General features: G+C 61.3%; 2 protein-coding genes across 2 annotated transcripts; one reads left to right on the top strand and one right to left on the bottom strand.

The window, feature by feature from the left end:
* Window positions 1–1,008: 1,008 nt before the first annotated feature.
* INHA (inhibin subunit alpha) lies at window positions 1,009–3,643 on the top strand. Its single transcript, XM_032113670.1, is given in 6 exon segments — window positions 1,009–1,438; window positions 2,348–2,373; window positions 2,375–2,669; window positions 2,672–2,710; window positions 2,713–2,756; window positions 2,758–3,643. Coding segments are annotated over 6 exon segments (1,095 nt in total). The 5' UTR covers window positions 1,009–1,071; the 3' UTR covers window positions 3,082–3,643.
* Window positions 3,644–5,176: 1,533 nt separating this feature from the next.
* LOC116446911 (gap junction gamma-1 protein-like) lies at window positions 5,177–8,826 on the bottom strand. Its single transcript, XM_032115384.1, is given in 6 exon segments — window positions 5,177–5,184; window positions 5,314–5,383; window positions 5,385–5,459; window positions 5,461–5,649; window positions 5,652–6,516; window positions 8,737–8,826. Coding segments are annotated over 5 exon segments (1,182 nt in total). The 5' UTR covers window positions 6,492–6,516; window positions 8,737–8,826.
* Window positions 8,827–12,016: the final 3,190 nt, after the last annotated feature.

The following is a 12,016-nucleotide window of genomic DNA, read 5'->3' as shown; positions in this document are numbered from 1 at the left end:
TGTGCCTCTGTCATGGCTCAGCCAGCAGTGAGAGACAATGCGCCCTGTGGAGAGCATGGCATGGGGTGCACGGTGTGGGGTGTGTGGTGTGGGGTACACTGAGCTGGACACCAGACTGCAGGGAGACAGGACATGTCACACAGGACATGCTGCATAGGGTGGGATGTACTGCACTGGATGGTTCATGAGATGCCAGGCTGTATTGGATGGGATGTGCAGGACACTGGGCTGCCAGAGGTGCAGAGGGGATGCACAGGCTGCCCATCACCCACAGGGCAGGCAGGGTTAATGGATAGGGAACACCCGGCACTGTCCCCTCAGGCAGTGGTGAGAGGAAGGGCACTGGGTCTCCTTACAGCTTATGCCTCTCCTGCAACTCCCACCCTGTGAGCCAGCCCAAACGGCACCACAGGATCCTTCCCCTGGACCTGCTGCAGGGTCTGCTCCTCTCCACCTGAAGCTAGGCCAGCCTTTCCCAGCCCCAGGCAGAGCAGGGACCTTTTGCCATCCCTCCTACTTCATGTCCCCAGGACCTTGCCAGTCACCAGACTGTCATGGAGATGGCACAACCACCCCACCCCTCAGCTTGCCCTTCCCAAGGCCCCATCCTCACATTCTGGCTGCCCTGGGGACTGCCACCTGCAAAGTGCCTCCCCCATGCTGGAACCTCACAGGGCTCTGATCCCCATCAGGTCCTTGCCCAGATTTCCCTGCTGTGCACAATTGCTGTCACTTCCTACTAGCCCCCCTGAAGCCCCAGATCTTCGAGTCCTGCACCATGGGGGGCACCCAGCATCAGCAGCTGCAAAGCTCACCCAGGGTGCCCCCTCCATCCCTGCCAGTGCAGGAAAGCCTTCCTGGCAGCTCCCTGCCTGCAGCCCAGCCTCCCCAGCCCCATGCACCCACTGCTCCCGGCAGCATCCCCCACACACACCCCCTTGCCCAGGCGCCGGCCCCCCCCAGACCACACTGTCCTTGCAGTCCTCACATTCCAGACGTCTCAGCGCTTTCACAGCTCAGAGATAATATTCACGGCGAGCAGACGTTTGCGTCAGTGTCAGATAGATCTCAATGCCACCCTGCCCAGGGGGGAGCACAGTGGGCAGACGGGCTGGGCAGGCAGGCAGAAGCCCGCGGCAGAGCCCCCCGAGCCACCACCCTGCTGTGTGCCCCACGGTCATGCTGCTCCTCCTGCACCTGCTGCCTGCCATGCTGCCCACCGCCGCCCTGGCCAGCTGCACCGGGGCGGGTGCCGACCGGCAGCTCATCCTGGCCAAGGTGCGGGCTCGGGTGCTGGAACACCTGAGTCCCCCCCTTCTCCAGGAGGAGCCACAGATGGAAGCAAGGAGGGTACACCGGAGAGATGTCCTTGAAAACACCGAAGCGGAGCCAGAGGAGCTGGAGGACACCTCCCAGGTGATCTTATTCCCTACCACAGGTGAGAACATCCTGATGGGACAGAGGGCAGAAGGGTGAAGCAGGGTGAGGGTTTGGAGCAATGCGGATGCTGAAGGATGGAGAGGCTGATGTGGTGGTCTGTGGGAGAAGGGGAAGAAGGTATGCCAGGCTGGGACATGGGCATGAGTGAGATTTGGTGGAGAGCCAGGAGACGGAAAGGTATGACAGGCAGGGACAGGCAGAACAGCCCAGGACACAGCAGAGGGACAGACAGCACAAGAGGGTGCTGAGAGGCTGGGAAACAGCTGGCCAGGCAGTATGTGGAGACATGGGGAGAGCTGAGGAGCAGGGTGGAATAGGGTGGGATGCTAGGGAATGGGGCAGGATACTGGAAAATGGGATGGGATACTAAGGGACAGGGCAGGATGCTACAGTATGGGGCAGGATGACCAGCTATAAAGCACGACAGCAGGAGATGGGGCAGAATGCTGGGGGATGGGATAGGATGTGGATGCTGGGGGAAGAGGGCAGGATGACTAGCTATGGGACAGGACTGGGAGATAGGCCAGGATGCTGAGGGATGCTCAGGATGCAGAGGATGGGAGAAGGGGACAGGATGACCAGCTATGGGTCTGGATCCTGGGGGAAAGGGCATGATATGGACTCTGGGGGAAATGGGCAAGATAACCAGCTGTGGGGCTGGATACTGGGGACAGGGGTGACAGTAATGGGCCAGCCTAGGGCATAGCAGGGATGAGTTGTGGGGCACAGCACAGAAGCTGGGCACAGCACTAAACATCAGCTCCCCTGCACCCTGCCACAGCCTATGCCGGCAGCCAGGTACCCTGCCAGCACTCCAGGGACCTCTGCCACATCCCACCCACCATCCAGCACTGGGGATCCTCCCCAGGTTTGGGCACACACCCTGATCATCTTTTCCCCCCCACAGATGTTCCCTGTGAGCCCACACAGCCAAGACAAGCTGCTGGAAGAAGAAGGGATTTTCACCTACCTCTTCCAGCCCTCGGCACACACTTTGAGCCGTGTGGTGACTTCTGCCCCAGCTCTGGTTTTACACGGCCCCTCGGCTGCCCCCAACCACTCAACCCCTGATGTGCTGACCCTGTCGCCACAGGGCCGGGTGCCGGTGACGGCCATGGCGGAAGCAGACAACCCGAGCATGGACAGTGTTTCACTTGGCCCGGTGCTGCTGCCCCAGCTCTCACAGCCACTCTTCGTGCTCCTGGTGCGCTGCCCTGGCTGCCCTTGCCTGGCCGAGGGGACAAGATGCCCTTCCTAGTGGCCACCACCCGGGCAAGGGCAGTGAGAGGGCTCGTCGCTCTGCCGTGCCCTGGTCCCCCGGCCGCCCTGAGCCTGCTGCAGCGCCCATCGGAGGAGCTGGCTGCCCACACCAACTGCCGCCGGGCTTCCCTCAACATCTCCTTCGAGGAGCTGGGCTGGGACAAGTGGATCGTGCATCCCAGCAGCTTTGTTTTCCACTACTGCCACGGGAGCTGCGCTGCAGGCCACGGGCTGAGCCACCGGCTGGGTGTGCAGCTCTGCTGCGCTGCCCTGCCCGGCACCATGCGCTCCCTGCGCGTCCGCACCACCTCTGATGGCGGCTACTCCTTCAAGTACGAGACGGTGCCCAACATCCTGGCCCAGGACTGCACCTGTGTCTAGGGCATCCTGCAGCCCAGCCCCGGACCGTGATCCCACCCAGGAGGAGTTGCTTTCCCAGTGGAACCCTGGCCACTGGGATGGGGCAGTTTGGGCTGCACCACCCTCCCCTGTACAAGCCAGATTTTTGGGCTGGCCCAGGTACCATCACATTGCCAGACCTGCCCTAGGGCCAGTCCCAGCTCAGAGCAAATCAGGGCATGGCAGGGCAGGGATAGGCACAGCCTGCAGCAAAGGCATCACTGCCCGGCGAGAGCCAGGCTGCTGTCTGCAACCAGATTAGCCCTCATCTCTCCCCACCTGCTTCCCTCCCCCAGTTCTGGCCCCCCACAAAGATTGGTGTCTTGCTCCTGCTGCAGAATTAAACAGCTTCCCTGTGCTCCAGGCAGGGCCAGGCTGCTGTGCCAGGATCAGGATGTGCCTGGGTGAGCCCGTGCCGGGACCTCACACTGGTGGCAGGGCTGGCAGCACACGTGGCACCACAGGCGAGTCCTCTCCTGGCAGCAAAGCTTGTTGGAAAGCTTAATGGGATGAGCGAAATAAACCTGTTCCCTTTACTAAAGCAGCCTGGAAACACCAGCTTCCATCAGAGGCAGCCACGGAGGTGGCATGCAATTGTGCAATGGGATATGACCACCCTGGGGGCTTCTAGGTGGAGAAATGAGGGGATGGGCAAATACTGTTAGAGGCATCCAGCTCTGATTTGGGGTACCAGAGAGGGGACTGGAGTATGCTGGACAAAATGGGTACAGGGTGGCTGGGTTTGATCCTGCCCCAGGCAGGGGAGTGTAGAGCAGAGTAACATCCCTTCTGCTCCAGGCAACAGGTTGTGCAGGAACAGGGGCAGCAGAGGGCTGGGGAGACATGGGGATGATGGGAGGATGGGGAGGCAGAGGAAAGCCCTTCACCTGGCCCCTCAACAGTGATAGGGCCAAATAGGAATGTGGCCAGTGCAATCCCTCTCCACCAGGATGACAAAGGCTGCCCTGGCCGCAGCCGCCTCCGCACGGCAGGAACAACTGAGTCACCCTGGGCAGCAGGGAGGTCCCGAGGCACGCACTGCAGCGTCAGCCCAGACACACAGGATTCCCTTCCCACCCCTTCCTCCCCAACAAGCGGATGCAGCAGTTGGGTACAAAATGTCTTCAGCCTTTACTAATATAGATATTAAAAAAAAAAAAAAAAAAGAAAAACAGCATGACAATCATTTCCGAGTAAAAAAACAACGCTACAAAAGTCGCCCATGTGACCAGGCTGAAGATGATGAGGAATGCTCCACTGGCTCCCAGCCGAGCCCAGCTCGGGGCACCACGTCCCCACACTGTGAGGCCAGGGTCTGGCTCCGTGCAGGGGGTCCCAGCCCTGCAAGCTGGAGTGGGAGGAGACAAGTTTTGGTGCAAAGGGCGGCTGCCAGGGACAGGGAGGAGGCAGCGGGAAGGACAGCCCTGACCTCTGCACAGACATTTCCAAGCAGGCCAGCCCCATGCCAGGATGCTGCGCAGCATGGCCCCCCAGGCCACAAAGTCAACTTTCTGGCAGCCAGCGCCACTGGGACCCCTACCACCCGCTCAAGAGTAATGCCAGCCCAGCACCTCCTGTCCCACAGCTTGGCCCGGCCAGCCGAGACCCCCCAGCCTACTCCCCTAAGTCTCCACACCTCAGGGGCCAGTACCAAAATCACCAGCACATGCACAGCACCAGCCGGTGCTGCCATGGGTGGCAGAGGGCATGGGGGGCACAAGGAGGTGTGAGGACAACATGCTGGGGAAAATGAGTATGGGAGGAAGAAAAGGGGGTGAAACAGGAGATGGTGGGGCACAGGCCCAGAGTGGAGACTGGGATGGCGTATAAAAATGCCAGGGTGCACATATCGATGAGTTTATAAAAACGTACAAAAATAAGATATTCCCTTTTTGAAAATTAAGTAGGAATGAACCCCCATGGCCCCGACCCCTCTGCTGTCCACCGGGACAGGGCTGCCCAGACCACTTGCTGGGCAGGCGTGTGGCATCCTTTACCCTGTGCTCCTGGCAGGACACCTATCCCACGGTGGCGGTGCAGCCACTCCGGCAGACACCGCTGTTGTCCCTCGTGGCACTCACAGCCCTGTGGGGAGCAAGAAGCAGGTTAGCACCACACCCCAGGGGGAATGGCAATCCTCTCTCCAGGGACCCTTGGGGCAGCCTCCCATGCCTCCACCCCAGTGGGCCGGATCCATCCCCCTTCCTGGCTCACCCGTGGTCCTGTCGCAGGCGGCGGTCCCCTTCTCATGGGCGAGGTTGAGGCGGTTCTGCTCGGCGGCGAGTGCCATTGGCCCTCGGGGACTGCTGCTGCGGGCAGGGACTGGGGGGCCGCAGCGGGGGCTGCAGGTGGAAGGCCAACCTCCAGGTGCTCCTGGGCCAGGCGCAGGTGCTCACGCAGCCGGTCCAGCTCGTGCACCGGGGGAGCTCCAGCCAGGGTGAAGTGCCCCTGGGCCAGGCTCTCCCGGTAGTCCAGCTTGCCGTTGCTCAGTGGGGCTTGTGGCAGCTCCTTCTTCAGCGAGTGATAGGTGGGGGGGGGGGCTGGGGGCTTTTCTTAGGGTATTGTGGTGCAGGGCTGTCGCCAGTTGGGAGTGGCGGGCCATCAGACTGGTTCAGGGCATCACGGATGCGCCCCACACCAAGGTGCAAGAGCTCGCAGAGGTTGAGGAAGAGGCAGAGCCCGCTGACGGCATACATGATGAGGAGGAAGATGGTCTTCTCAGTGGGGCGGGAGACAAAGCAGTCGACAGTGTGCGGGCAGGGGCTGCGGCTGCAGACGTAGGAGGGGCTCACCTCAAAGCGGTACAGCAGGTACTGCCCGAAGAGGAAAACCATCTCCAGCACTGACCGGCACAGCAAGTGCAGGACGTAGGCACGCATCAGCCCGTCCTGCTTGATGCGGCGCCGGCCATCATGCTTCTCTCCACCCTCTGGGCTCTTCTCCTTCTCCACCTCGATCTCCTCAAAGATCATGGGGTCTTCTTCGTTATCATCTTCTGCCTCCTCGTAGTCTCGCCCGGCTCCCCGGCGCACCACCGGCATGCGCACCCGCCGGGCTGGTGGTGCCCGGCGCCGTGAGGACTCCGGCATGCGAGCGATGCGGTGCATGGCAAAGCCCAGGTAGAGCACCGATGGCGTTGCCACCATGATGATCTGGAAGATCCAGAAGCGGACGTGGGACAGGGGCGCGAAGGCGTCGTAGCAGACGTTCTCACAGCCCGGCTGCTGCGTGTTGCACACAAACTTGCTCTGCTCGTCGTAGTAGATGGACTCGCCCCCCACGGCCGTCAGCACGATGCGGAAGACAATGAGGACAGTGAGCCAGATCTTGCCCACGAAGGTCGAGTGGTTGTTGATCTCCTCCAGGAGCCGTGTCAGGAAACTCCAGCTCATCTTGACCAGGCAGTTGATTCAAACCCTGCAGGGAAGGGGCAGGCAAACAGGCACTGAGCAAAGCCACATGCACCTCACCAGGACCCTGGAGTCCACCAGCTGCTAACCCAGCTCTGTCCCACTCTCTCTTCCTGCACCAATGTTCCTTCCCTTACCCACAGATCCACAAACACAGCCCTGCTCAGGAAGCTGCTTCCCCTAAACTTCATCCCCTGCCCAGCACCACCTCCCTGTGCTCCCATCTGCATCCTGCTCCTGCCCTGCTGCCAGCCGGGTGGGTGGAGGGGACACGGGCAAAGGCTGGGACATCCTGGTTGCCTGCAGGGACAAATCTAGGGGAAGAGTGAGCACAGTCACAACCAGAGCAAACACGTCAGTTTAGGGCAGCACCAGCTGGGGACTGTGAGGGGACAGGCAGGAGGAGAACCGCTTCGTTCTCCCCTAGTGCCACAGCACAGTGCCTACCTGGCACTGGGCAGGTGCCCAACCAGCGTCACACCCTGTGAAAGCACCCACACCCACACTCTCCCACGGGGGTCCACAGGCTGCTGGAGGAAGGCAACACATGGCAGCCCCACTGGCCCACTGCAGCTGCCAGCCCTGAGCCCTGGCTGAGGGGGGCAGGTTCCCTGAGCAGCATCCCCCACAATGTGCTCATCAGCCAGGTCCTCTTCACTCCACAGAGCTCTCCCCCGAGGGCCAGCAGAGATGCAGCATCACTGCCTGACCAAACCTCAGTGCTGTGCACTGTCTCCTGCAGGACCCCAGCCTCCAAAGCCCATAGTGTTCACAACGCAGACACCAGCTTCCCCATGACGATTTGGGTTGTGCAAGACTGCTCACTGCTCGGCATCCCTCCTCATCCCCACACAACGGGGCCAGTGTTCACAACACCCTTCAGCTCCACGGCAAGGGCTGGCGGGGGGACAGAACAGGAGGCAGGACAGAGGTAGCAAGGGGCAGTGTGGGGCAGCCAAGGAATTGCACAAAGCCCTGGCAAAACAGCTGACACCAGAGACTGGGGAGGAAATTACAAGGACCATGTCACATTTCCCGGCCAAAGAAGACGAAAGAGGAGACACCCACTGCCACCCCTGGTTTCAGCAGCTTGTGCATGAGATGATGCAAGCCAGGGCAGCAGGTGGCAGGGGTGGCCCAGGGAGAGCGGAGGGTACACACAGAGGCCCCAGCGTCCCCTGCCAGCCCCATCCCATCACTTCTGGCCAGGGCATGTCCCTGCAGATATGACTGATGCGGCACTCATTCCACTATTGTCCAGAATAAGAAGCTCTTTCACGCTAAGCTCAGCCAGCCTCCTGACCAACCTCACCTAAGCAGAAAGGGTCCCTCCAGCACAAACATCCATGCTGGGGACACGCTCTTGCTCCTCCTGTGGTCATATGCCCCACAAGGTTTCACTGCTTCCCTGTCTCCCAGGTGTGAGCCCCTCTCCCCCACCACCTCCCTGGAAGGTGGATGCTTTGTGTCTGCCTTTACCCCCTAGTCTCTAGCAGCACACCGTCTTGGCACCAGGGTGAAGAACAACCTGAGGGGACCAGGCAGGAGGACAGCTCCAGGAGGTAGCAAACCCAAGGAAAGCGAAAACATATGGTGGCCATTGAAGTGTGGCATGGGAATGGCTGGCAACGTGGGATGGCAGCAGCAGTGGGCATGGCCAGGACAGCACAGAGCTATCTGCACTCTGTCCCCCACCCAGGTGGGGGAGCCCAGTTTTCGAAGCGGCACAGGCACCCAGGGCCTCCCGGCCACGCTGGGAGTCAGGACTAGCACCTCATACCTTGGCTGGGCCCTACACCTACCCCTCAGCTCTACCGACCCCAGTCCCCCCATGTGGGGCTCCCAGTCCCCTCTGCCCCCGCCTGCCCTGTCTGAGACCCCCGGTTTCCCCTACTCAGGGGCACAGCAGCAGGCATCCCAGCCCGGGGCTCACCGGCCCCTGCCCATCCGGGGACCGCTGTCCCACTGACCCCTGCCACCCTGGGGACCCAGCCCTCCACCCCAGCCTACCCAGGGTCCCCGGTCCTACCGACTCCAGCGCCCCGAGGGCCTCCAGCCCAGCTGCCCTCGCCTGTCCGAGACCCCCAGACCCGAGATCCCTCCCGCCCGCGGCCCCAGGCCACGGCTGGGGCTCCCGCCGCCGGGGTACCGTCGCCTGCCCACCTGCGTCCCCCTGCCCCACCACCCCGCTTCCTCCCTCAGCCCCCCGCTCCCCGGCCCCACTCACGGCACACCGGGACGAGCGGCTCCCGCCGGCACGGCGGACAAAGCGGCGGGGCGGCGCGCCGCCGCCTCCCGCCGAACAAAGGGGCCCGGGGCCGCCCCGCCCCGCCCCGCTCCCGCCCGCCCGCCGGTGCGCACCGACCGCCCCGCTCCGCATCTCCGCCCCGCGAGTCCCGCTCGGCACCGGGCAGCGGCCGTGCCACGCGGCGCGGAACTGCGGCCCCGTCCCGCCCCGCTCCGGCCCGTCCTGCGCCCGTCGGGCGGTGCCGCCCTCGGTCCTCCCCGCTCGCGGCTTGGGAGGCCGCGCAAAGCTGCGGGCAGGGGCCGGCGCCGGCCAAAACTCGCCCAGAGGCGACTCCCGCCCCAGCAGCTCCATGCAGCCCCCGCTGACGGGCCCTCTCTGTCCGCCCCGAGCCCCGCGCAGCCGTTGGCTCCTGGGCGGCCGCTCCCGGGAAGCGGAGCGAACGGAGGCTCCCTGCCCGCCCTAGGGGGACGCTCCGAACCGCGGGTGTGGCTCAGCCCGCGGGCTGTTCAGGGGTGAGTCCGGCCGCAGGGTTAGCAGAGGGAGCCCCCGCTCCGGCCATGAGAGTCTCCCGCACAATAACTTCCTGTTCCTTACGGCGTTCTTCCCCTCCCAGTGGAGAGCGAGAATGGGAGAAAGGAGAGATCTCGTGGCACAGAGGAGAGGTGGCCCCACACATGGTGGGAACGCAGAGCAAGACGTACCTGTTTGGTGGTTATGTGCCTCAAGCCTTTTGAAGCCCGTGCCGCTTCTCGTGTCCTAGGCTAGGTTCCTGCAGCAGGACCGGGCTGAGCATGCAGCACCTCCAGATGTGCCTTTAGAGTCACCACTGCACTGCCAAGGCCAGCATAATGGCAGCAGTGGCTTTGAGTCACCACCCTGGCGCCGTGCCCTGTCCTTTCACCCAAGGACCCTGGCCACTCACTTTGCACCGCTAAAATTGGCTGTGTGGGAATTTTGTTGGGGCTGAGTCTCCACACTGGGCCAACCACACCCATGATGTCCTGGGCCCCGTTGTGTGGGGATGAGGAGGGATGCCGAGCAGTGAGCAGTCTTGCACAACCCAAATCATCATGGGGAAGCTGGTGTCTGCGTAAGCGCACGAAACACTGCTTCTCCTTACTGAAACACGTGCTCCTTCTGCAGGAGGGTTTCTATGAACTGGCATGCAGGTGCAGCACCGGGGCTGGCTGGGAGGGCTGAGGCCATGAGGCTGGGGCAAGGAGAGGTATGGGGAGTGTGGCCATCACATCCAGAGTGGGGTTTTGGTTATTCTGCAGCAGCTGTGCAGCTTCCCTAAATCAGCAATGCCACCATGGCGTTATACCAGCACCCTGGGCACAGGCTTGGTGCTCTTACATGGAAGGGCAGCTGGAGCCCCCCATACCAGTGTTCTGTATCCTGACAGAGATGCAAGTGTGTGTCCAACAGGCTGGGGAAAAGGGCCCTGCTTTAGGCTCTTTTGCTCACTCCTTCCTTCGCCCCCACTCATGGATGGGTCAGTCCCAGGTGACACCTTAAGCCCTATGGAGGGAGAGCTGCAGCAAATTAAGGGGAATTTGACCAGCACATGAAGAAATAGTTCCCATTGAATCCTGTTCTCATGCGTGCAACTGTGGCATTAACATTTCTGTAAGGGAAAAGTGCGTTCCAGATCTAGCACAGACACTCTGGTCACAATCTCCATCCCAGGCCAGGAGAAACAGGAAGAGGTGGATGCAAGGAGACGGTAAGCTGAGCACAGAAACTCAAGCTTTTGGAAGAATGTAGGCAAGCTTTCAGGTCCAGAAATGAAACCCAGAGCTGCAGGGAGGTGACACCTGCAGTGCAGCATGGAGAGGTGGAAACGGGGCAGGGGGCTGCCAGCATGAGTACAGCATTCCAGCATGCTGGAGAGGTCAAGCAGCACATGTTCAACCTCCTGCTCTTGCCTGGCAGTTAAAGTGCCTTGTGGCTTTCCTCACAGTAACCACTTGTTTTCAAGTGTTTCCAGCCTGGAAAGCTCGCCTCCAGCCTGGCTTCAACCCCAGACAGCCAAGCAGTTTGCCAGGGGTAAGGGACCGATGTGACCCTTTGACTCTGGTGCTCAGCGCATTAAGAACAAGCCCCTATTTCACCAGCCTCACATTAAACTGGGGAGTGTGACCTCTGAGGCACCGCAAACTGAAGCCGTTGTAGCCGGAATGAAGCTGCTTGTTGGGCTGGGGTCAGGCACCACTGCTGCAGCATTTTTGCACAGCACAGCTCAGCCCACGCCTGGGCTGCAGGGCAGGGATTGCCTTGGGGGCCAGGCCCAGGGGCTGGTGTCACACACCCCATGGACAGGCATTAGTGTGCTTGTCAGCATTTTTGGAAGGATGTGTGTCTGAGCCCTCCAGTTTCCCCTGATGTTGCCCTGAGTGTTTCTGGAATCTACCCTTTTCTTAAGCTTGCAAAACCCAAATGCCTGCAGAGGTATCACCCTTTCAGCCTGGGGCAGAGGGAAAACCCACACCATCTGGTAACAGAAAACAATGGACAAAGAGTGTTGCCCACCCTCATCCCTTTCCACATCAGCTGAGGCTGACAGAGCATAGTGGGCAGGAAGGATGTACAGACCAGCGGTCTTGTGGGGTCTGGCTCAAAGATCAGCTTTGCAGAGGAAACAGGGGCACCGTCACCAACTGCAAAAGCCAGGATCAGCCCCAAAACACTGAGTCGTGGGGCAGAGCCATGGAAGGGCAGCTGCACAGCCCAGCAAGAGCAAAGGGAGCTGGTAAAAAAAGGAGATAGTGGCTGAGGGGGAGTGTAAGCAGAGGGATAAGAAGAACATCCACTTCTGGGACAAGCACTGCAGCTCAGGAGGGACATGGCAAGAGCTTGTGCAAGCAAGTGCTCCTCCCTCCCTGCTCACGCAGAGTGCTGCAACAGAGGCACCCTCTGAGACTCCACTGCCAGACCCTGCCTTGGCTACCAGAGGGTGCAGGGAGGGTGCAGGGCCCAGTCTGGCTCTCGATAGCAGCCTCGGTTTCTGCTCTGATCAATACAGCAGGATGGGCTGGGCCCTGCTAGGACTGCCTCTGCTTCCAGAGACAATGGTAGTAGGGCAGACGGTGGGGCTGGACACCCTGGCTGGTGCCTGGCAGTGGGGTGAGGAAGCAAGGTCCACCCTCTCCAAGCAGGGCCGAGCAGGCAGCACTGCAGGTAGGCAGCACTGCAGGTAAGCAACACGCATCCCTGGCAGCAAACACGCTCTTCCCAGATTAAACAACTTGTCTGGCTG

Source organism: Corvus moneduloides, chromosome 7 (assembly GCF_009650955.1).
Source record: "Corvus moneduloides isolate bCorMon1 chromosome 7, bCorMon1.pri, whole genome shotgun sequence".
Lineage (NCBI taxonomy): Eukaryota > Metazoa > Chordata > Aves > Passeriformes > Corvidae > Corvus > Corvus moneduloides.
Note: the sequence above shows the minus strand (reverse complement) of the source record. Positions and strands in the feature narration are given on the sequence as shown.